Genomic DNA, 23,216 nt, shown 5'->3' with positions numbered 1-23,216 from the left:
AATAGTAGGACGAAGTAGTGTTTTCGTTACATACCGAGATACCACTATGGAGCCCATGCAAGCCACTAGCCAGGAATCAGTGTCCGCAACGAAGGAAGGGGAGAAAAAAAAAAGAAAAGATCTGGCCTACAGCTCTGTGGGGTGACAGCTCCTTGTGGTTTCTTTTCTTCTGGCAACGCAGCAGCTCCACAGACGCATCACTAGTAGACTAGAGTCGACTAATTGCTCGTACTGTCCCTTGGCAGCTCTGAGGGTTGTCCATGGCGGAGAACGATCTCTCCGATGGCGGTCTCGCGAGATTATCAGATCTTTTGCCACGAGGAAAAAAGAAATCCACTGACTCTTCTTGTCTGCTCCGGCAGTCGCAGAAGATGAATTGATCGTTATCCCTATTATTACGTTAACCAGGCGCAGCTCTCTTGGCGTTCGACTGGCGCTCTTAGAGACTTGGAGTCGCCCCTGGTGGTTCTTTGGAAAACGCGACGGACCCCGTGGGACAAAGAACTCTGAGAATTAGACCCCTCACCAAGCTGCAGGAACCCGATTTCGCGTCTTCAACGGGCTCCCTCGCTTTCCCTGCGATTGACAGAGGTAGCTGGTAGCGGTGTTCATCTATCCTAGACGCAAAGAGGGGTTGATGGCCGTGTAAGTCCTGGAGAAACAGGCCGACAAGATGTCAGAACAAGCACCAGAAGATGAGAAGAACAATGGGGTGCAAGGTGGCCCAAAGCCGGTATGTCCAATATTATTCCTGTCGCGCATTACCTGCTCTAACAGCTGGTTAAGTGGTGGTCGCCTTTGAGATATATTCCAACGAAGCAGGACCTCCGGAAAACCTTCGTTTATCTCCATTTGCTCTTTTCGTCGGATCCGACTCCTCTGGATATTTTCCTGGTAATCGGCGGATTGATCTTTGCTATCGCAGCCGGTATTCCTTTCCCTTTGCTGGGTATCCTGTTCGGACAGCTGGTCAATGACATGAACTCGGCCACATGCGATGCAACGACAGCCAACAAGTCTGCCTTGACTGACAGCGTACGCACGAAGGTGTTGTATGTGATCTACATCACCATCGCAAATTTCGGCTTCATTTACCTCCACACGGGATGCTGGAGCTTGGTTGGAGAACGCCTGGTGAGGCGTCTGCGGAAGCGATACTTCGACAGTGTGCTAAAGCAAGAGGCGGCCTTTATCGATTCTCTGCCCCCAGGAGATGTCGTCTCGCGCCTTGTCGCGGACATCGAGGTAGTCCAATCAGGTACTTCTGAGAAAGTTGGTATCTATATATCAACCCTCTCTTACTTCACAGCCTCGTATGTCGTTGCATTCATCAAGGTTGCAGCTATTGCCGGTATGCTCGTGTCAGTCGTGCCCTGCTATTTCCTGATGGCATTCCTGGGTGGCCATTACATGAAGAAATATGCCGGACGAATGGCAGAGCATGTCAATGCAGCTACTTCGATTGCATCGTCCAGTCTGTCGCATCTGCCACTGGTGCACGCCTTCAATGCCAATGAGCGTCTCGAGGCCCTGTTCGCTGCGCACCTTAGCAAGTCTCGCAAGGACGCAGTCAAGAAGGCCCTTACGCATGCACTGCAGTTAGGCTTGCTCTATTTCATCGCATATTCGTCCAATGCTCTCGCTTTCTGGCAGGGCAGTAGGATGATTTCGGATGCTGTAGCCAAGAACGAGTCGGGAACAACAGTTGGAGCCGTCTATACCGTTATATTCGTTCTTCTCGATGCCTCCTTCATTCTCAGTCAGGTAGCGCCCTTCGTGCATATTTTTGCTGCTGCTGCAGATGCGTCGAAACGACTGTTTGAGACCATTGACCGGCAATCGGCAATTGATGGTACCTCCTCTGAGGGTGATAAAACCGCATCCTTTGCGACGGAGGATATCGAATTCAGAGACGTCCGATTCTCCTATCCTTCTCGTCCGGAGATCACTGTGTTACAGGGCGTCAATTTCAAGATCCCTCCGAACAAGCATACCGCTATCGTGGGAGCATCCGGAGGTGGAAAATCGACAGTTGTGTCTCTTCTAGAGCGATTCTATGACCCTACAGATGGAGAGATCGTGATCGGCGGCCGCAACTACAAGGAATTGAACGTCAAATATCTACGAGGGAACATTGGTCTCGTCCAGCAGGAACCTTCACTGCTCGATAGATCTATCCTGGAGAATATTGCACACGGTCTTGTCAGCTCTGCCGCAGAACAGCACCAACACCTGGCTCCTTTCCTCCTCGATTCCACTCTTCCGGACCTGGCAAAGAAGATCCGGGATGGTTCCTCAGAAGGAGAAGCCCTTTCCTCCTTCGATCCCGCGGTCTCTGAAATTGTCAATCTTGCGAGAGAAGCCGCCCGCACAGCAAACGCGCTGACTTTCATTGAGGCTCTTCCACATGGATTTGCCACAAATGTCGGTGCAGCAGGAAACCAGATGAGTGGTGGACAGAAGCAACGAATCGCCCTTGCCCGTGCGCTTGTCCGCGAACCGCGTCTTCTTCTCTTGGATGAAGCTACGGCTGCATTGGACTCGACCAGTGAGCAACTGATCCAGTCTGCCCTGGCAAAAGTATCGGATAGAGTCACGATAGTGTCAATTGCTCATCGTCTGGCTACCGCAAAGGATGCTCATAATATCATTGTCATGCAAAAGGGCCAAGTTGTCGAACAGGGAACACATCAGGAGCTTGTCGCTCAAGATGGCGTCTATGCGGGCATGGTGCGACTGCAAAACCTTGGAAAACTCACCGTTGCAGATACTGTGCCAGCTGTAGATTCGGTCACTCGATCAGAACCTAGCGAGGAGCACATCAAAGCGGCATCACTGGACAAGGAGGCCTTGGTGCTCCAGTCCGGTTCTGGTTCTGATACCTCAGCAGACGAGAAGGCTGTTGTCACAGAAAGCTCGCCACCGGCCTCAAGAGGAAAAGAAGAGAAAAAGCCCAAAGAAAAGCGCTCTCTGTGGTTTACAATGAAGACCATCTTCCCCCTCATCCGTCCTAACTTGCTCTATATCTTCGTGGGACTCGGTACATCTTGTGTGGTTGGAGGTAGTTATTCCGGTGAAGCTATAATTTTCGGTCACACCGTTGGCAGTCTTAGCCCCTGCAAAGGAGCTCCCAGCATTCGGCATAGCGGAAACCTCTATGGAGGTCTATTCTTTATGATGGCCATGGTGGAATTCATTGCCATTATTATTAACGGTACTGCATTTGGCTGGGCGGCCGAAAAAATTCTGTACCGTGTCCGCGTCCTGTCACTACGATCTCTGCTGCGGCAAACACTCCACTGGCACAGTTCAGATGGCCGCAAGCCCGGTACCCTGATCTCGTATATCACAAGCGATGCAGCTGCTCTTAGTGGGTTGACGGGAACGACTATTGGTCTTTTGTTCTCCACATCCGTCAACCTGGTTGCCGGAATTGTCATCTCGCACGTTATTGCATGGAAGATTTCGGTTGTCCTGTTGGCAACTATCCCCGTTCTTCTATCTGCTGGTATTATGAGACTGAGGGTCCAAGCGCAGTTTGCGGAGCGGCATCAGAAGGCGTTTGCCGATGCCACCGCGATAACTGTTGAGGCGGTCGACAATATCAAGATAATTGCTGCGTTCTCCTTAGAGAATGAGGTGTATCAGGTATACAGTCGATCACTGCAGGGTCCCTACAGAGCAACAATGAAGGCTATTGCGTGGAGCAATGTGTGGCTTTCGCTCGCTTTCAGTATCAGTAACCTCGTTTATGCTCTCGCCTACTGGTGGGGATCTCGACAGATCACTGAGGGAAAGTATTCGCAGACTCAATTCTTCATTGTGCTGCCGGCTTTGCTCTTCAGTACGCAGTCCTGCGGGCAGATGTTCGCACTGGCGCCAGACGTCTCGAAGGCACGAGTGGCAACCAGCAATATCGTTGGTCTCCTTACTTCACACTCAGCGGAAGATGAGCTTGGTATAAAGCCCCAGGGGGGCGTGGATGTGGTGGACGAGAAGGTGAAAGACGTTGAAGCGCGTCCCCAGGGGTACCTTAGTGAGTCCCCCGGTTTGCCTCCAATGAATGGCATCGGTGTAAGACTCCAAAACATCCATTTCACATATGCCTCTCGACCGGACCAGAAGGTCCTCGATGGCCTGACTCTGGAGGTTCCTGCTGGAAAATTCTGCGCTCTGGTCGGTCCTAGTGGTTCTGGAAAATCGACAACTTTCGCTATGATCGAACGCTTCTACCGTCCATCTTCGGGTGCAGTCATCATCGACGGGGTCGACATCACCAAGCAGACGGGCACTTCTTTCAGAGATGACATCGCCCTTGTACCACAGGAGAACGTCATGTTCGAAGGAACCGTTGCTTTCAACATCGGTCTGGGAGCTCGTCCCGACCACGAGGCCACTCAGGAAGAGATCGAAGAAGCCTGCCGTCTATCCAATATCCACGATGTCATCATGTCCCTTCCCAATGGGTATCAGACTGTGTGCAGTCAAGACGGAAAGCAATTCTCCGGTGGTCAAAGACAGCGACTGTCAATCGCTCGAGCTCTTGTTCGAAAGCCCAGACTCCTTCTTCTCGATGAGTCCACCAGTGCCCTAGACGTCGAGTCTGAGAAGCGCATTCAAGAAGCATTGGCCATGATTGCGCAGCACACCACCATTGTCGCCATCGCTCACCGTCTCAACACCATCCATCGCGCGGATCGGATCTTCCTCATCGAAGGAGGTCGCTGCGTGGAGCAGGGCACACACACCGAGCTGATCGAGCGCAGCGAGACTTACAGGACGAGCGTGATCCACCAGTCTCTGGAGACATGACGAGACTGCATCAAACAATGAAGAATGGAAGGGGGGACCTCGTGGAGGTGAACGTTTCTTTCCCGTTCGTACTGTTGATATCCAACCATATCTTGACTTTAATCATGGGGTTAATCGGCGTGATGGGCGTTTTGCACAACAATAATGTTCAGTCCTACCTAGTATACATATATACAATGCATCGAGGACGATCATAGACATATAGTATCCATAGTTAGATAGAATCGCATCTTACAGATGATTCCAGGAACGCATAGGACATTTCAATCATAATCTACGTGAAATTCGATAGTTGGTACCAATGTATCTGATATGGGCCATAGTTCTCTTTCTGATTAGAAAGTCGTGATGAAGTTCAGTAGGTTTTAGACGAATACTATCGTCATTTAGCATCGAAGCTACGGGTTATGGAATTCGATAATCGTGTCACTGACTATGATTGTACATACAAATTTCGCTGCAACGATGGGAATATAAACATTTAGCTTCCGAACTTTGACATTTTCCCGACCGCTCTTCTTATTAAGCTTCTAGAAGACCCCAGTCGCATTTTCGACGATTGTATCTTAAGAATAGTAGTCTCCCTCTAATAAAAGACAAACTGTTTGAAGTCCGAGTGATCTATCGATATGACAAGGTCCACAAAAGTCTGCTTCCCCGGAATTGATCGGTTTAAAAAGGATATGTCAAGTGGGAAATAGAATGTCCGATACACACTTAGGTACACCCTCAACTGCTCTAACTCTTCTACTTCCTTAACTTCTTGATAGTCGGACCCATAGGCTCTCCATTATCCAAACACCGCTTCGTCTCTGCATCGATCTCAAACCTCTCCTCACAGAGTTTCAAACACTCCTCCGCCTTCTCCGGCGGAATGGCCACCACTCCATCCGCGTCACCGAGAATAATATCTCCCGGATTAACACTAACCACTACCTTTCCCTGGCCCTCTATCCCGCTCAACTCCTCGATCTCATACTCAACTGGCACGTTCAATTCAGAAGACCTCGTAAAGCCATTCGATCCCAAAACACCAACCCCCCTCGCAAACAGACCCATGCCCATCTCGCGATGCTCATTGATATCGCGGAACCGGCCATCGATCACCACGCCTGAAGCCCCGAGATACTTGGCACGAGTAGTCATCAGACCGCCCCAACAGGCGCTGATCACCCCCTTGGGCTGCGAGATGAAAACCACACTGCCGGAGGGGATGGAATCTGCGAAATGGCCAGGTGGTGTAGGCGACGTTTTGTCAGATGCATGTACCATGCGGACGGTGTATGCTGGTCCGAATATCTTGCTGGAGCCGGACATGTATTCGGGAGAATACATCTTGAGGCCCGAGAGGTATCCGCCATGGGGCACCTTGAGACGCAGAAGAGCGTCGCCGACCTAGGGGGAAAAGTTAGCTGTTTTCCTTTCTTCCCGTCCTCTCCGTATACTACACGGAGGAGAGATATTGATTTGATTGATTAATCTTACATCGCAAGAGGCGAAACGGCCAAGAGCACGCAGGACCGCAGGGCTTGCTTTTCCGGCCATGTTTTTGATGGGTTGCTTTTTTATAATAATATTAATAATAACAATCGAGTTTGATAGTTGATGCGATCAATAAGAACAATAGTAATGGTGGATACCTTTACGGTCCCGGCGTTGGTCGGCGAAAGGTGAAAACAAAGCAGTAGTTAACTTCGGATGCGAAGCCATTATTCAGATGGACGGGTCCGTTTGCCAAGCCGGGATTTTCCCGAGGGGCCATGACATGCATGCTTTTTATTTTTGTATGCCATCTCAGTAGTTACTTTTCATACTTACTCCGGTGGATTTCATTTTTTATCTTATTGTGTTTTCCTCTTGTGTGGAAATCGACACCGGTAGCTAGCGATATGAAAGGGCATACAGTAAACTGGGAGCCTGGAGAGTTGGATATACACTACATTCGTGACCGCGGAAGTAAATAATAAGGTGACCTTTTCGCAGCAAACAATTTTCCAGTTCGCTTTTGCAATGTAGAATGTACTAGGTTTCGGTTCAAGCTATTATTAACCTCCGTTCACCATAAAGGGACTGAAAAGAAAGGAAGAGGATAATGTGCAATGAACCTTTTACCTGCTCGTAGCGAGAATAGCGTAAACAGACGAGACCCTTTTAAGATGTTCTTTTATGCTGATCCCTCGAGAAGTAAGGGTTATCAAGAGAGCCCTTCCGGGCAATAACCCATTCGAACCGGGGCTAGCGCTGAAAACTATGTAACTTGGCACATTGCTTGTATTACACACACATAGAACCTAGGGGCGTATATATCATCACAGACGAGGATGATAGCGTTGTTGTATGAGGAGACAACATCGAAGAGAGAATGCAACCAAGTATACAAGTCCTGGCGACTCTCAAGCGATATTATCAACGCTAACTACCCTATCCGATTCCAATGTCCGATTCCAATGCCAGCTCAGATCTGGAGCTGAAGCACGACTCGTACGGCAACGCGAATCGGCCAACCTAGAGCCTGGTGTCCCAATAAAGCGCCCTGTAACCGTCCGGGCCGTCCCTTCAGCTTGCCACATGCATATTCGAGGTGGGATTGGGATCGCCATTGAAAGGGTCGCCTGTTAAAGTATGTTGTGACACGTGATTATAGTTTCAGGTTCCTTGCGCTAGAATCCACGGATTGTTCGAAGAGAGGAAAGCCGGAGTGAAGACAGAATGGCAAAAGGGCACGAGGATGATCGAGCCGAGGGTGGGAGTGAGTGATCCTGGTAGATTCGTCTCTGTGTCCCTGCATCGGCTCTTTAGTGGCCGATAGTCATTGACACCAGCGTGCCCTCATGCAAGCATCCACGATGGCGTATAATACTCCGTATGGAGTCTGGAGTCGCGCCAGATCCCCCTGAAGCCGCGAGGGCTGAACGCGCTTTCATTTAGCTTACCGTTTCGGGCATGATGCGACGGTTGGAACTAGAGGCACATAGGCGCCCTCGGTCAGGTCCCAAATGGCCAACGCTGCGATCCACGGGCTGCAAGTGCTGCGCCTGGCGTCGCGAGATCTCGACGAGAATAATGCAACGTAGCGATGCGCCGTAAGATGGTTCCTGCGTCAACAGCAACATCTAGCTAGCTAGACTAGGCCTGAGGATTCAAGGTTGAGCATGGGTAGTATTATCTCAGCTGGCCTCTTCCCATGTCTTCAAGAACATCAGTATTTCTCGTCCATCGCCAATCCGATTGTTCATTGGTTCCGCGGGAAATTCGCCCATGGAAAGGGTCAGCCCAAGACACGGTCGACCGCCTGTTGTCTCAAAGGTGAACAAGGAGAAATACACAATTAACGTCTCTGTCCACGACGCCTCCGGGTCCACCGCCACGAACAGAACAGAGCTCGGGTCCACTAAGGGTCAAGACCATCGAGAGGATTCCAGTAACCTAACCTTCGAAGCTGAAACGGAACAATAATAATGGCATTCATATCAATCGTCGCTGTGGTTCATTCCAGCATCCACCGGTCGGCATAGAGAAAAGAAAGTTGCAGAGGCGCCCACGTGAGGCTTGAAGGCGCAACATTCTGCCCATCGCGAAGGTCCCGTCTTCTTCTCCCTAACGACATTCCTGTTCCTTCGACTACTTGTCCCCAGAAGCCGGGGGAAAATCAATAGTGAATCCTTCTCTGGAATCGAGCACTATCTCTTTTTTTTCTTTTCTTCTTTACTTCTCTCCTGCTTTGGTCTTTATTACAGACCAGTCTGCCGTCACTTCCGCGTTTCCGTTGCGGACGCTGTGGAAGCAAAGCAAGACAAGACAATAATAAAAGCAATCCAGCTTTATCTCAGACTCAGAGACGCTCTGGCTGTCATTATTATTATTATTGGCCTCTGGTCCAGGCACGGGTGGTCAGATACTCCTGTGATCTCCGCGCCAGCGACGGGCCCATAGTCTGACGCCGGTGCATCCCCTACCGCTGCCTATTATTGCGCACGCCAACGACTGAGAGGACCGCATTCCACTCAACTCAGACCAGCTCTCGTTAGCAGCTAGCTAGACAGCACGCGCGCTTTGACCAGCCGGCCCCTGGCATTACAGAGAGACCAACTGTCGGCGGGCGCATAGTTATCCATTTCTAAATATTCTTAGGTCGGCGGAAGGCTGCGGTGTTGTCGCCAACAGGGCCTTTTTCATCTGGCCGGTGATAATCCCTTTTTCCGCCTCTCCTTAACGATCTAGTTTCAACAACATAACAACACTGAGAGGAGAAGAGAGACTGCGGTCTGAGCGTCTCTGGTGGTACGCAAGTGGGCCGGCAGCACGTTCGTTGTCCAACCTTGAAACCGCTCCACTGTTAGCAACAAAGTGGTGTACTCTCTACAACAGAAAGTCCTTTTCTGTAAGTGCGAATCAGAACCTCCTGCTCTGGCGGTCAATTCCCCCTCGTTGCGGCTCGTGGTGGCTTGCGACGCCCTCTGCTTGTCGGGTTGGGTGCTCTGCTCTTGACCGGGGTGAGAGTCCAGACTCAACCGCTGGTTCGTGGCCGACTGTTGCCAATTCATCATCCTTCTTGTCTCCTTTCCCCGTTCCTCCCTCCCCCACACGATATCGCTCCAGACACGAGCAACCTGCTTGCCATCCCTCTGCGATCTCCGATACAGGACGATCCTCACCTTGCAAAGCTTCCCTTGGATCCGGAAGCGCTGTGGTGTGAGGCTCGAAACATACCGGACCTGCACCTTCTGGTGTCGCATCGAGGGACCAGAAGCCGAACCACCGCGCGCCGCTCCCTTGGGTTCCCCGAAACATCTTCCCTTTATGTCGATTGTAAGGACATCCCCGGTCCTTTCTGCATACTGTGTCCCTGCCAGTGTCATCGCTCTTCAGTAGCACGTCCCCCGGTCCATGGTCTGTGGTTGAGAGACCCGCGGGACGCTCCAGAGGGGTCTTGTCACGTTCTCACATCTCCCAGAGTCCGGACGTGAACTGGTTCACCTATCGGCTTGCAATTTTTTCTTGTTGGTACGAACCTGACCTCTCTCTCTGTTTCTTAGGTTTCATGATCACATCGCATAAAGCACCTGGCCGCAGGACCCCTCTCCCGGTGCCAATCGCACTGTCTGTATCTTTACCGGTGTTGTTGGCGGGTCTCCCTTCACTCGACATTGCGCGCCTCTAGCTCAGCACTCCGGAACCTGCCCTCGTACGAACGCTTGTCTTCGACAAACTTGCGGTCTTCCTCCCTGCCTTCGCTTCCGGTTGCTAGTATCTCGAATGCTTCCTGGAACCGGTTCCTCATAAACGTGACCCCAGTAGCCGCGTCTCCTAAGGCGTGCCTAGGAACGTGATCAAGCACCAAGAAGGAAACGAACACTTGTCAGGACACAGACAAAACAGAAGACAGGGCAGAACAGCCAAAGATGGAGTCACCGGCCGGTTACCCTGAATCTCCTATGGATCAGGAGGATGTCCCCTTCCCATGTAAAGGATGTGGAGAGGTATGATTGTTTGGGAGAAGATCGACCCTCTACCGCAAACGTGACTGACATTGTCTTTGCAGATTCTCGAGGAAGGCAAGGCTTTTGAGTTAGGTGAGTAGAGCCTCCCTCTTGACGTTATGTTCAAGCAACTGACAATCCCCGAAGCTGGAAATAGATGGCATATTGACTGTTTCCGCTGTAACACATGTGGCACCCTTCTCGATTCCGACGCACACCTTCTTTTGCTGGGAGATGGATCCCTGATTTGCAACAACTGTACCTACAGTTGTAGTTCATGTGGTAACAAGATTGAAGACCTCGCCATCCTGACGGGCGACCAAGCCTTCTGTGCGAATTGCTTCAAATGCCGCAATTGCAAGAAACGCATCGAGAACTTGCGATATGCGCGCACATCTCAGGGCATATTCTGCATGGACTGTCATGAGTCACTCATGCAACGGCGACGTAAAAAGAAGACCACCACTCAGCAGACGAAGCGAAATCCTCCTGGGATAAAATTGGATAAATCCCTTCCGGCGATCCCACCTCGTGACGAACAGAGAGACACTTCTAAACCTCGCGACGAGGTTTATGCAACTACGTCTGCTGAGACGTCCAGAGATAGACCGGCAGATCATGCTGCAGTTCAAGAGGGCGGCATATCAGAAGGATCGCAACGCCGCGAAGCTAATGATCAAGGTGAGATTCCATAGATTAAGAGCATGAGACATGTGCTAATTTCAGATGATCCAGAGGACCTTTTGCTGCCTTCAAGCACATATCGTGCTCCCAATCGTCACTCGCTCCTGTCGCGGAAGTCAGAACCAGAACCGGATGCTGGAGAGGAATTCTTGATACCAGTTGCCTTTGATCCCACCCCAGAGGAGCGTCCATCCCAGTCTCACCAGGATGGTTACTTTCAAACGGCGCAAAATGGATCCTCCCATAAGGATGCCGAGGATAGACAGGAGTTTCTGCAAGGAAAGGCCTATGAGCCTCCTTCGCACGGCTCCTCGCCACATATTGCATACCAGGAGAGGGGCCGTGAACCATCTAACATTGATCCGACGCGTTGGCGACAGGAAGAGTTTGCTGGCACACACCAAGACACTTCTACGCGCAGCGCCTCACAGAATAACAATGAAGGCGGTGAAACATTCAAACTGCAAGACGCGCCAAAAGGCAGACGCCCTGGCTCAGCTCACAGTTCCAAATCAGATCTTCTTGCCTTCACTAGGGAAGGCATGTCGACCTCCAACACCGTGCCGAACCTTGATCGTTCAGACTATCTCAGCAGAGACATCCTTCGATCTGAGGCGTTTGTCCCAAGGCCGGCCAGCTCAGGTGGAGAGGCAGCCTCTCCAAGGCCCTCGCATGAACTTCGCAGGCTCCACGAGCATGCGTCAAGCGAATCCGCTCGGTCATTTAGGCACCCTGCTCAAGGTATGCAGTATCCTCCCAAACGAGGAGACTCGCTCGAGAACAAAACGCACCAGATTCAGCGCAAAGGAGTGGGCTCTCCATCATCAGTAAAGGCGCCGGCTGGCCAGGGTGAGGTTGGCAGTGAATCTCCATCCTCGTCCCTCGACGCCACTTCACTCTCTAGGGTTGGGATTGGGAGGGAGCCCAGGCAGTCTTTGGAATCTTCCGCTTTTAGACTTGCTGGAGAGATGTCTAAAGAGACTAGTTCGCTGTTGCGCGGTGTTCCAACTTCCCCTGAGAACCGCCCCCAGCATGGTCGCAATGAGTCGGCGCAGTCTGATCCCCAACGCCCGGCAGACCTTGGGGCCTCTCCGTCATTACTTCACTATAGCGGCGGGGGAGAGTTTTCTATGGACGAGGACATGGCTCGCATCCTGGGTACAGACGAGGACATACACAGTGAATCCTTTTTGCGTCGGGTGTCTAACTCCGTCCGCCACGGTCGAAGCTTCAGTGAGAAGGGTTCGCGTCTGTCGAAGGACTCTAAATGGCCCAGGTCGCCTGCAAATGGGTCTGCGTTCGACAACAGCAGTCCTATAGCCAGCTCTCCAGATCCTCGCGATGAAATAATCCAACTGAGGCATGAATTACAGCGGGAGCGCCAGAGAGTACTAGAAAGAGATCAGAAGATTGCGGAGCTTGAAGGCGCTCTTAAAGCCACTGCTGATGTCAACAAGGTCAATACAGAGCTCAACGAGAAACGTTCTACTATGGTTGTCCTTGATGCGCAGAAGGAAATCGTCCTCCGAGAACTAAAGGTCCTTACGGATCACCTTGAAGCAGAGAAGCATGGCGGTGGCGGAGGTTTGGATGTCGGCAAGCTCACAAGCAACGTCCTCCGTGAGTTTGTCGAAGCAATCCAACAGCTCAAAGACTCTTTCACACCGCAGATTGAAGAGATGATCCAGAAACGCAACCAAACGCTGGAGGAACTTTCGGACTTGTCACGTATGAAGGACAAGAGTTTTAAAGAGTTCGAACAGCTGTCGTCAAAGAACGCCCAGTTGGCAGAATTGAACAACCAGCTTGTATCTCAAATTCAAGAGTTGTACAAAGCCAATACCGCCACGGAGAACCACCATGGCAACGGCCTTGGAATCTATTCCCATTCAAAGGGAAAGTCTCTTACAGCTGTCGAGGCACTAAAGACCTCAACAAATGATTTATCTACGTCCATCTCGACGACGAACATCCACCAAGAAGAGGCTGATGCTGCAACCATCGTTCCTGGTCCTCAGGTCGTCAGTATTCGCAAGGGACAGCCCCGTAAATTCAACTGGAAGAAGGGGGGCCAGAATGTCGCCAAGGGTGTCACCAAGGGCCTCAAGGGCGCTTTCTCCTCTAGCGAGCCCAAGCCGGATGTTGTAGCATACAGTTCAACTGCACCGGCTCAAGAGACCGTTTCTGCATTGCCACGCTCTCAGACGCAGGACCCAAGCCGTCAGGGCTTTGGTTTCTTCGGGAACCAGAAGAACAAGCAGGTTACGCCCAAGACCCAACTTAATGGACCGACTGAGCCCGCTGGAACTGGTATGTTTTCAACACACGTATATTTGACTGAGTATCACATGCTAACTTGACCCCTAGGCCTGTTTGGAGTCGACCTCGAGCAGCGTTTGGAGCAGGAAAAGAGTATCATTCCTGCCATTGTGACCCGCTGCATCCAGGAAGTTGAGCTGCGAGGTAGGCTTTCCACAATTCAGACATTTCCTAGAGAAACTAACCCGTCTTCGTTTTCAGGTATGGACATGGAGGGCATTTACCGTAAATCGGGTGCCAGCTCAATTACCCAGATGATCCGGGATGGATTTGAGCGTTCCCCACTTGACTATGATATCTCGGACCCGGACCTAGATATACACGCCGTCACCTCTGCTCTTAAGCAATACTTCCGGAAACTGCCCACGCCTCTTATCACGTATGATGTCTACGATGAGTTCTTGGAGACGAACGAAATCGAGCCAGCATCTGCTCGCATTGAAGCTTTACAGAAATGCCTCCAGAAACTTCCGCGCGTCCACAGGGATGTGCTTGAGTTTCTGATGTTCCATCTGAAACGGGTTGTTGAGCGCGAGCCGGAGAATCTGATGACCAGCCAGAACATAGCTGTAGTGTTCGCACCCACGATCATGAGGCCGGAAAGTCTGGCGCGTGAGATGACCGATGTTCAGAAGAAGAACGAGGCCCTCAAGTTCTTGGTCGAAAACTGTCAGGAGGTGTTTATGGGTCTGCAAGGCTAGTCGACAAGACATGCCTGGCATTCCAGACCGAATCTTTTGATCGCATAACGCGAAAGTGCATCAGTTTCACTATCGCTTCTCAGAGATGTCCGTTCGTCGGTTTCGTACATTGGAGTGGTTGGATTTGTCCATGGACATTTGAATGTGCTCTTGTTCAGTTTACCCTTGGGAAATTACGGATACGCTTCATATTTGAAGACTCTCTCAGGGGTGGAGAACGTGTACATATCATGGCGCGGATTTTCTCTTTTCTTGCTTCTGTATTCATTCACGACAGCGCCCTCATGGTTGATACCCATGCATGTCTCCTCCAGCTTCGATTCCGAACGAGCTTTTTTTACCACACCAGCTCACCATTTTTTAATACTTCCCGCAGGCTCGAAGCTAGTTTCCTTCAGCGACATGCCATTCCCCAACGAGATGGCCTCGCCTACGTGCTCTTTTTGCTCATGTCAGGATTATACCCATTTTCCTTTGTTTCTTCTTCTTTTTTCTTGCTTTGTGAATTTCCAAACTACCGGGTGGTCTTCTTCCATGCCCCGATGTACCAAACTTGGCCTCCTCTCGATTTGTTTCCTCGAGCGAACTATTTGCGAGCGAATGTTTGAACATGTTAGCTAGCTAGCGAGCTTTTGAGCGTTTAGCAGCGGTGAGTATGAAATGTGTTTTACTAGAAATGAATTGAGCTGTCGTGTTCAGACGGCATTAAGCTTTTCCTCCGGTCGTGTTAGTAAAGTAAGATGGGTCATGTTCAAGGATTTGGCAGGCTGGGTTTCAGCTGCATGATGCGTGAATTCTCCGACAAGCTCAGGCGATTTATCTCCGTGGACGGAGCTCACTCGAGCAACAGCGTGGGAATATCCCGTCACGAACTCACCAAGTACAGAGTCTTGAGAATTATTCTACGAGGAGTTGGCTTTATAACCTACAGATACACTGTTGGTTATGAGTTCTACATGCTATTTGGGGAAGAAGAATGCCTGACATGAAATGGATAGTGAAGTATGATATGTACAGCACGAGACATAATCAGCTAAGATGCTACCAGATAGCTATATCTTCATACGTATTTCATGCCGTTAGAACGTCTCGTCCTCTAATGCCTTGGCGCGGCCGATGACGCTCGGACTTTGTTCGTCGTAGGTATCGCTGATGTCGTCGCCGCCTGCGGTTGCAAGGAGATCTTCGACTATGCGTCTGGATGCTTCTTTGGCTATTTCAATGATATATTAGGAGCTGCGTCGCAAGGACAAGGACAAGGACAAGGACAAGGACAAGGACAAGGACAAGGACAAGGACAAGGGAAAGTATGGAAATGTGTAAGGAGAGTACGTAACATACCAGGAGTTTTCATGAGTCGACTCTGCGGGATATGGAACTGCATAGTCTTAGGCGGGCTGTAGCCAAACTCATCCTCATTATCGAGATCGTCATCGCTATCGAAAATGGCGGACTTTCCAGTGAGCTTCTTCGCTGGTGTCAGGACACTGATGCCTGGCTTCGGAGTCATATGAGGTATGCTGCTTGTACGGCGCTTGCGATTGGTAGCCGGGGTCTCGCCTTTAAGAGGGGAAGAGAATATCTCCGCGTGAAGCTGGGGCGCCTCCGGCTCGGGACTGGAGATGGGTGAATCATCGAAGTTGTATTTCGATGCCGGCTTCGTCTTGGGCGTTATGGCGAACTTGCTGCGGGTGTTGCCGTATCCCTTGCCCAAGGGCGTGGCCTGGACGCGGTAGGTCTTATCCAGCACACGATGAAGGACAGGGTCGGTTGACTTTTGGTACTTGCTTTTCTGGGCCGTTTCCTGCTTGATATGGGATGCTGGGGGGATGAAAGGTGAGGAACCAGGTGTCACTGAGATGTCCTCCGTTATATCATGGGTGCGCGACGTAAACTTCCCAGGAGTGCTAAGAGCTGCGTCCCGTAACACGGACGGCGCCTCCGTTTCCACGACTTCTTGCCGTAGAGTTTCGTATGGCGACGGATATGGAATGGATGAACTCGTCACATCATCCTCGATTTTTGTTTTCTGACTAGGATGCACTCTGGGAGTACTGTGACCCTGAGATAGGGAGAGTGACGAGAAGTTCAAATCTTCATCTTCTTCATTTTCGAGGTCGATATGTTGCGAGGATTGGTCTTCGTATGAAGTGTGCTCTTCAGCGGTTTGGGTGGTGTCGGCTGCCGTCGTGTCTCCTTCAGTTACTGTCGGTTCCTGCTCCGTTGCGTCCTCGTTGGGCTGATCTTCGTAACCCGATAATGAGACATTGGCACTCGCTTCGAAGAATTGTTTCCAGAACTGTACCAGGAAGACCTGTTAGCTGCACAGCGCATGTACGGTGTCGATCCAATCCACCCGTTGCCCACCTTTGCGCCCTCCCAGACATCTCTCGAGTGTTCCGCGTATTGTTCCACGATCGGGAGAATAGTTGTTGTGACAATGCGATGGGCTCGACTGAAATTTGAATCGATCTCTGACAAGATATAATGATCAGTAAGCTCCCCCGACTGTCTAACCGATCGGATATTCAAGTACAGGCTATTGTTTACTCACCTTGCAGTGTCAGAGTAATGGACTGCTCGAGCTTTTCCAACTCCTCTGTGAGCGTCAGATTTCGCTGTGGCGGGATGGTAGGACGAGACATATTGAGGGATTCCAATGCACAGAATAGAATAGATGTCCTGCTCTGTGGATGGAATGCCAGATGGTGATGCTATCTCCAACTCCAACTCCCTCATCAACGCGTGCCGGTGGAGAAACAGCTTGTCCGAAAGGGGACAGTTGTTAGGGCCTGCGGATAAGGGTTTCTGGAACCACGTGCGGGACCCTCAGCGGGGCATGACGCGCTCTATCGGCCGCTATCGCCGAGACTGCCAGGCTGCTTCGTTTCTCCTCTTCGCCTTCTCTTTTGCCTCCCAAAGCACTGGGATACATTATTTCACTCATCTCATCCAAGCTGTCTTGGCGGGGAACAGGCTCCCCAAGATCTGTCTCGACTCACGATGACTGCGCCGTTGGCAAAAGGTGAGTTTGGCAGCCCCTGATTGGCATGCATACCATCACCGGATAGAGCCGGGGCGGTGTGGATAGGCGCGGTCGATGTTTAAATCTACATGCGTCGGTCTATGTTCCCACCCGTTTCTCCCCCATGTGTGACTAGAGCTGGCGTTAGATATAGCAGCGCTGACACAGGGACATAGGGCTCATCATTACTGTCTCTGTACTGGTTGCTGCAGGCATCGCGGCGTACGAAAATCCTCAGGTTCGACAATGGGTAAGCAACTCTCGTCGGAAGATCGCGGTGGCCCTTCACAGCCTTGGAGATGAAATCCATCCAGGCGACTCTCGTCCGGAGAATATCTCCATGACGGAGGAGATGGGTGAGGCGGCTGAAGAGCGAAGGCGGAGAGCTCGAGAAGAGATTATGCGGCGAGGCGCTCTGCTGGAGGCCCGACGACGAAGGAAGGCCTCCAGTTCGAGTGGTACCTTTGATACACTAGTAGACGAACATGGGAATCTCAAGAAAGATGAAGATCTTGGAATCCTTGATGAGCCTCTAGCAAGGTCGACAGCTATTGACATGGACCTTTCGGAAGTTTCAAACCGACGAGGGCAATCGGAGACTAGGGTCAACTCGGAAGAGCAGTCGCAGTACCAGCGCGACCTTCTGGAAACTGCTGGTCGCGAGAGACTGCGAATTGCTGTTACTTCTGAAGTCTCATCTAACCACCCTTCTGAAGCACTCGTCGACCTCACACCGACTTCGGAATTCCCAGAAGCTGATGCTGGCTGGGCAGATCACCATGCAGAACAGCAGCCATTGACAGAGTCCGAATTTTTCTCAGTTGCCTCACGCAGGTCATCAACAAACTACAGTGTAGATATGGAATCTGGCTTCTATTATGCTCGTCCAGAGCTGCTGCATGATGCAAATAACGCGGGCATCCAGTCGCCGTTTTCAGACGACCAGGGTCATCAGCGTGGTATCTCATCTGCGTCTTCAATCGCCGGAAGCCTGACCCATGTCCGCCATGACATTTCAGATGCGTCATCAGATGGCACGTTAAGCGACAATGGTCACCTGGTCGATGGTATTTCTACTCCTGCAAGCTGGTCAGAAGTTGGCAGTGTAATTAGCGGCGATGATAACCACCATTAGACTATTGTGGCGCGTTGCAATATATGCAGATGAAGTTAATCGGCTCGTGCATAAAGGGGAACAGGTTGTCTAAGAATATGTCATCGATCATCTCTTTCTGCTCTCCCAGTTGCTTTGGTTCTGCGGGTTGGCGCTGAGTATATCTGGCGCAAGGAGTTTCTGGATATTTATCGCTAGCTCGTCTCTGCGTATGGTGCCTTTGTTTTCTTATTATTTTATGGCATTGCTTCGGGGACACCAAAGGGCACCATTAGCGTTACCGTGTCACCTGCTGAATACGGCAATATACGCACCTAGGGAGCAGGACTCCAATCAAAGGGCTGCTACATAGCAACCGTTACTGCAATGATATATTGGCTGTATGTTCAGCGGCATTCTCAATATTTTCTATATACGTATATATAATTGTCATGGAGTGACAGTAGTCAAATTAATACCTCCCGTGAAACAAGTCAATAACTCCGTCGAGACGCTCTCTTTAACCCGACAGTGAAAGCTGCAAAGTGCGACGAATAATATACAGAGAACAAGTCAAACCACATGTATAGGGAACTGTTCTTTGCCAGATGACGAAGATGCTACTGTTTGATGATCAGAATGACTGGATACTCCATCTCGTTCTTGATCCCGGTTCAGGGAGATGTTGATAGACCCTTCGTTCGCAGATGTTATGCTGTTCAGGAGGGTCCCATTGAATTCAGGATATAGTTTGACGAACTGATGACTTATCGTGCTCGTGAAGCGCTGCTTTCCTTGGAGTACCTTTTCAGATCCGGCATAATTGTTCCCTTGATCGCTGTTCTGTGTCTTCCACGGGGCCCACGATGAGAGACTTTCACTGATCCGCACAAACAACGGCCTCATAACCAGCATACAAGCAACTGTGACTCCGATGCTGGGCTCCACGATGGACCACACGATAAATTTGACGCCTGGCTCGACGTCGGAGGGGTTGAACTCGACACGCGACACCTCCACAATTCGTGTGATGCCCGCACCAATTGTCAACCCGCCCAGGGCGAAGATGGCCATGGTCGCCAATTTGGTGCGCGTTGGCACCTGGAGTGTCTGGATCATTGGGATTGGTAGCAAGAAGATCAATGTATCCGTAAATATATCCACGATTCCAATTGCAATGTAGGCTCCGTGTATGTTGCCGCAGGTTCCTTCGCTCTGCTTGACCCAGTTGCGTGAGAGAGGCCGGCAGATCAGGAATGCGATTAGAATCGTCTGGAAAGACCAGCAGATACTGAGTATGAGAACGACAGATGCTAACGATCGGAACAACCGGTGGATCCTAAAGATCCCAATCAATTGCAAACAGATACTGACTTTGACGCACCCAAGCGCCAATGCGTAGAGGACCTGGCCAGCAATGGCAAGCTATATATATGGATCACAATTTTTGTTGTCAGTTCAACCTTTTCCATCTTTCGTTCTTGATCTGCTTCTGTAGAAATAAACCACAACGAACCTCGAGTTGAGCAATAACATGATCGTTCTGGCCAGCCTCAACTAGCACTGCAGATGACCATCCAACTGCACCTAGTGTGGCCGCTGAGTTTGAAGAATTAGTACATATCTAGAGTTCGAAATGACAAATGCTGAAAAAAAGAAAGAAAGAGCACTTACATAGTATATTACATATTCCATATCCAATCGTCCATACTGAACCTCCGACAATTAACCAATCCTCAATTCCCGGCTTCGCCCGTCTCATCCTTCGCGCTAAGAACCGGAGTCCAGTCGCTATGATGGCGATCGTAGGCATTACAACACTGGCGATGATTTGTCTGATAGCCATAGCACTCGCCCCATCTGCGGGGACTTTCCCACCGCTGCTTGGGGAAGCCGTGATAGCCATAAAGCGGGGTATGTTATCAATCAAATGATAGTGATCACACTTCTGGCCTAGAAAAGCGACAGCAAGAAGAAAAAGTTAGCAAACAAGACGAACGCCGAAGGATGAGATCAAGACAAAAGAAAATGCATGTTGTTTGGGAAATGCCCTCACATAAATGACAACAGAGTCCCCAGGACTTTACTTGGATTCCTCTTTAGTCCTATGATCATCCTACAGGCTACAATGTGAACCCCTCCGCGAAATGCGATAAGAAAAATAAGACAGTATTGATTGCAACGAGCGGACCCAATAAGGAAATGCAACCAACAAGCAAAGGGCTGGAGTCTGGGGCTGATATTTACTCTATTAGCTGGCTGGTTTTGGCCCCCTATGCGTTTATCCTTACATTTGGCCCCCGCATGAAGGTGGTGCAGGGAACCGGTGTGTAGGGGTTCTACAACATAGCGGGTGGTTATTAGTCTGCAGCATGCATACAGTAAAGATTTTGGGGGCCTTTTTCGCTTTCGGGCAATATTCTCGCGTTCCATATATATAGACTTAATTGATATGCTGTCCGATGTAATCTGGCGCCGATTTCCTTCTCGTCGGATCGGGACAATGTAGATGGAATTCTCGTAGGAATCTCCGTGAAACTGCTTGCACTCAATGCATGGCCACTCATCGCAACGTCTGCCATCAATAGAGGCGAGCCTACCAACGCTTCGGGGAACAAAGGAGTCATTCTCGGGCGGATGCCAACGCCAATGTATACATGCATTAGTCGATCATCAGCATCGATCTGAAACTCGAAAAATTACAGGCTCTGGTTCTCCTCAACAATGATATCAGCTGCTTGCTCGGCAATCGCATAGACGGCTGCTTGATAGTGGGATGCTAGCGGCACGGGGATCTAATATTTAGGTCAGCCATAACCGGACTATGTCGCCATTCGAGTATTCCTTGACTTACGATGCTTGCATCGACTATTCTCAGATTGTTGGCACCTTTGACCCTCAGGGAGCCATCAACCACGGTACCCATGCTTGCTGTACCCGCAGGGTGAGAGGTCGTAACCCCAGCCAACCGAATGCGTGCGTCGATACTTTCGTCTGGCGCATCACTCGAGAGTGAGTCGTGACCATCAGGGACAATCTCTTCCTTAACAAGGGCCTTGCCTTCGGCGGTTTCGAGCATGAGCCTCGATAATAGTCTCCAGCCCTCCCGCATGACGAATCGATCGGCTTCTGTGGCGTAAAAGTTGGGGTCGATAACTGGAGGGGAGGCTGGATCACTTGACTGTAGAGTAACCGATCCTCGAGATGTTGGTAAACAGCCCATAAAGAAATTCATGATCGCTGTTCCATCAACGGGAATGTTGAGGCCGGAGAGCTCCCCACCAAACGCGGCATAGATTGTAGTAAGCTCCAAATGGCTCCGAGGACCTCTAACTAAATGATGGTCACTATCAGTAGGGTCTGCTTCATCTTTAGCTAAAGCATTCTGCAGCCCCTCTGAAGGAACGGACGTCGTCACAATCCATTCTCCAGGTCCACCTTTATCGTAGTTTGGCCCGTTGAACAGTGGGGAACCAAGGGCCAGACCTTTCTCGGGCTCCCGCAGCTTCCAATATCGAAAGACCATGAGATGATCATGTAGATTGCGCCCAACATCAGGCAGATCAATCTGCAGTGGGATCTGGTGTTGTGACAGCTGTTGTGAATCGCCAATACCAGATAGCAATAGGACTTGGGGAGTCCGCAAAGATCCTGCAGAAACAATAACCTCACCACCGGAACGGACAGAATAGATGCGGCCATCCTTCAATTCAACGCCGGTAGCGGTTTTGCTATCATCGAGGACCACGCGTTTGACAAGGGCATCCGTCACAACCTTGACCCCATCCAGTGGATAGACTTGGCTCGTCAGCTGTCGGCGGCCATCAGGAAAATTGTTTATTAGCTCTGCAATCCCTTGAGGATGACCATTATTCGCGTCGTGAATAGCACGAATACCTAGGCCCAAAAAAGCATTCTTAACCGTCTCTCGCAGTGGATATTTTCGTCCGCTTGAGGAGACAGAAGACGTATGAATCGGTCCCTCGAATCCGTGCTGTTCTGGGTCTCCATTAGGGTCGTAATGGTGCTCAGTGCGCTTGAAATAAGGGAGAAGGCCCTCATAACTCCAGCGCTGATCAGATACTTGACGAGCCCAGTGGTCGTAGTCTTGTGCATCACCGCGAATCCATCCACCTAATAGAGGACTAATTAGTATCAAACTATGCGAATGGAGAGGTAAAGAACAGATTCACTCACCACTGTTAAGCGCAGCACTGCCCGACAGACCCTTACCAGACTCATAGTAAATAGGCCGATTGTTCAGGTGAGATTGGGGAGTACTCATGTATTTCCAGTCGGCATCAGAGCCCAAGAGTAACATTCCAGCGTGTGCAGAAAACACCTGGGGGTTCTGGGACAGATCTCCACCGGCTTCGAGGATCAGTACCGATAGGGATGGTTTGCGCTGGCGAAGTCTCGATGCGACTACACATCCTGCCGTGCCACCACCGACGATAATGGCATCGAAACCTTCGAACTCAGAAGAAGTCATCATAACAATGATGAATGATGGAGTCGTATGAGAGTTGGGAGGATCCTGGCAACGTTGGGCTCGCTTTACAAATCTTCAGGCAGATAGAATCTAATACATCGTTGACTCAGGTTGCAGACGCAGGTTAGTATGAGATTCCAAATGCAGCCGGAGGGGCAATACGGCACAAATATCCCCCATCTGCCAAGTACTTAATCGGCCCCAATTCTGGACCCGCGTTGGCGCGCGGATCCGTCAGCTCAACGAACACCTCCATGTCAACGAATAACTGTCTAAAAGTCATTGCTTCTGGAGCGAACCTCGCTGAGCTTGAATTCTCTAGCAACTAGCTCAGCCTACTTGTCTCTGTGGGTGGAGCTAGAAGGCGTGGGAGAAACCCGACAAGAGGGAGGCCTGCATGTAGGCAGGCTACGACGTTGCTTTTGGGGGGTTTGACTGACTGGATATAGTAGCAAGGGAATTTCGTTCTGTTTTCGATATAGCTATAAGAATCAGGCCTCTTGGTTGATTAGGAACGATGTGGAAAGTTTCAAAATCATCATTTTTTATATGGACATTCGTTGACATGGAGAGTAGTGTTGAGCTGGCGCGCGTCTCCACCATTGGGACC

The 23,216-nt window shown here is 50.5% G+C and overlaps 7 protein-coding genes across 7 annotated transcripts; 3 read left to right on the top strand and 4 right to left on the bottom strand.

The window, feature by feature from the left end:
- Positions 1-673: 673 nt before the first annotated feature.
- C8Q69DRAFT_531285 (multidrug resistance protein 1, 2, 3) lies at positions 674-5,111 on the top strand (the record flags this gene model as incomplete). The annotated part of the gene is made up of 2 exons (XM_028633749.1): positions 674-733; positions 787-5,111. 2 exons carry the CDS (start codon positions 674-676, stop codon positions 4,810-4,812), a joined length of 4,086 nt encoding a protein of 1,361 aa, XP_028481275.1. The 3' UTR covers positions 4,813-5,111.
- Positions 5,112-5,235: 124 nt separating this feature from the next.
- C8Q69DRAFT_481889 (ribonuclease E inhibitor RraA/Dimethylmenaquinone methyltransferase) lies at positions 5,236-6,505 on the bottom strand. The gene is made up of 2 exons (XM_028631627.1): positions 6,298-6,505; positions 5,236-6,207 (listed from the first exon to the last, which is right to left on the bottom strand). The coding sequence occupies exons 1-2, from the start codon at positions 6,355-6,357 to the stop codon at positions 5,560-5,562; spliced, it is 708 nt and encodes a 235-aa protein (XP_028481274.1). The 5' UTR covers positions 6,358-6,505; the 3' UTR covers positions 5,236-5,559.
- Positions 6,506-9,943: 3,438 nt separating this feature from the next.
- On the top strand, positions 9,944-14,111 carry C8Q69DRAFT_123346 (chimaerin). Its single transcript, XM_028625237.1, has 6 exons — positions 9,944-10,292; positions 10,355-10,385; positions 10,440-10,973; positions 11,028-13,286; positions 13,344-13,439; positions 13,497-14,111. The coding sequence occupies exons 1-6, from the start codon at positions 10,215-10,217 to the stop codon at positions 13,994-13,996; spliced, it is 3,498 nt and encodes a 1,165-aa protein (XP_028481273.1). The 5' UTR covers positions 9,944-10,214; the 3' UTR covers positions 13,997-14,111.
- An 862-nt stretch (positions 14,112-14,973) lies between these two features.
- Positions 14,974-17,117, bottom strand: C8Q69DRAFT_123260 (DASH complex subunit Ask1-domain-containing protein). Its single transcript, XM_028625235.1, has 4 exons — positions 16,551-17,117; positions 16,364-16,470; positions 15,338-16,295; positions 14,974-15,209 (listed from the first exon to the last, which is right to left on the bottom strand). Exons 1-4 carry the CDS (start codon positions 16,639-16,641, stop codon positions 15,076-15,078), a joined length of 1,290 nt encoding a protein of 429 aa, XP_028481272.1. The 5' UTR covers positions 16,642-17,117; the 3' UTR covers positions 14,974-15,075.
- On the top strand, positions 16,824-18,389 carry C8Q69DRAFT_123289 (hypothetical protein). The gene is made up of 2 exons (XM_028625236.1): positions 16,824-17,021; positions 17,198-18,389. The coding sequence occupies exons 1-2, from the start codon at positions 17,000-17,002 to the stop codon at positions 18,154-18,156; spliced, it is 981 nt and encodes a 326-aa protein (XP_028481271.1). The 5' UTR covers positions 16,824-16,999; the 3' UTR covers positions 18,157-18,389.
- Positions 18,390-18,687: 298 nt separating this feature from the next.
- C8Q69DRAFT_488951 (putative integral membrane protein) lies at positions 18,688-20,020 on the bottom strand (the record flags this gene model as incomplete). The annotated part of the gene is made up of 3 exons (XM_028632082.1): positions 18,688-19,539; positions 19,631-19,713; positions 19,789-20,020. The coding sequence occupies 3 exons, from the start codon at positions 20,018-20,020 to the stop codon at positions 18,688-18,690; spliced, it is 1,167 nt and encodes a 388-aa protein (XP_028481270.1).
- Positions 20,021-20,813: 793 nt separating this feature from the next.
- Positions 20,814-22,606, bottom strand: C8Q69DRAFT_409245 (putative glucose dehydrogenase; the record flags this gene model as incomplete). The annotated part of the gene is made up of 3 exons (XM_028628242.1): positions 20,814-20,909; positions 20,969-22,248; positions 22,312-22,606. 3 exons carry the CDS (start codon positions 22,604-22,606, stop codon positions 20,814-20,816), a joined length of 1,671 nt encoding a protein of 556 aa, XP_028481269.1.
- Between the last annotated feature and the right edge of the window lie 610 nt (positions 22,607-23,216).

Source organism: Paecilomyces variotii (genome assembly GCF_004022145.1).
Source record: "Paecilomyces variotii strain CBS 101075 chromosome Unknown C8Q69scaffold_18, whole genome shotgun sequence".
In the NCBI taxonomy this organism is placed as follows: Eukaryota; Fungi; Ascomycota; class Eurotiomycetes; order Eurotiales; family Thermoascaceae; genus Paecilomyces; species Paecilomyces variotii.
The sequence above is the reverse complement of the archived record's forward strand: the minus strand, read 5'-3'. Positions and strand labels throughout refer to the sequence as shown.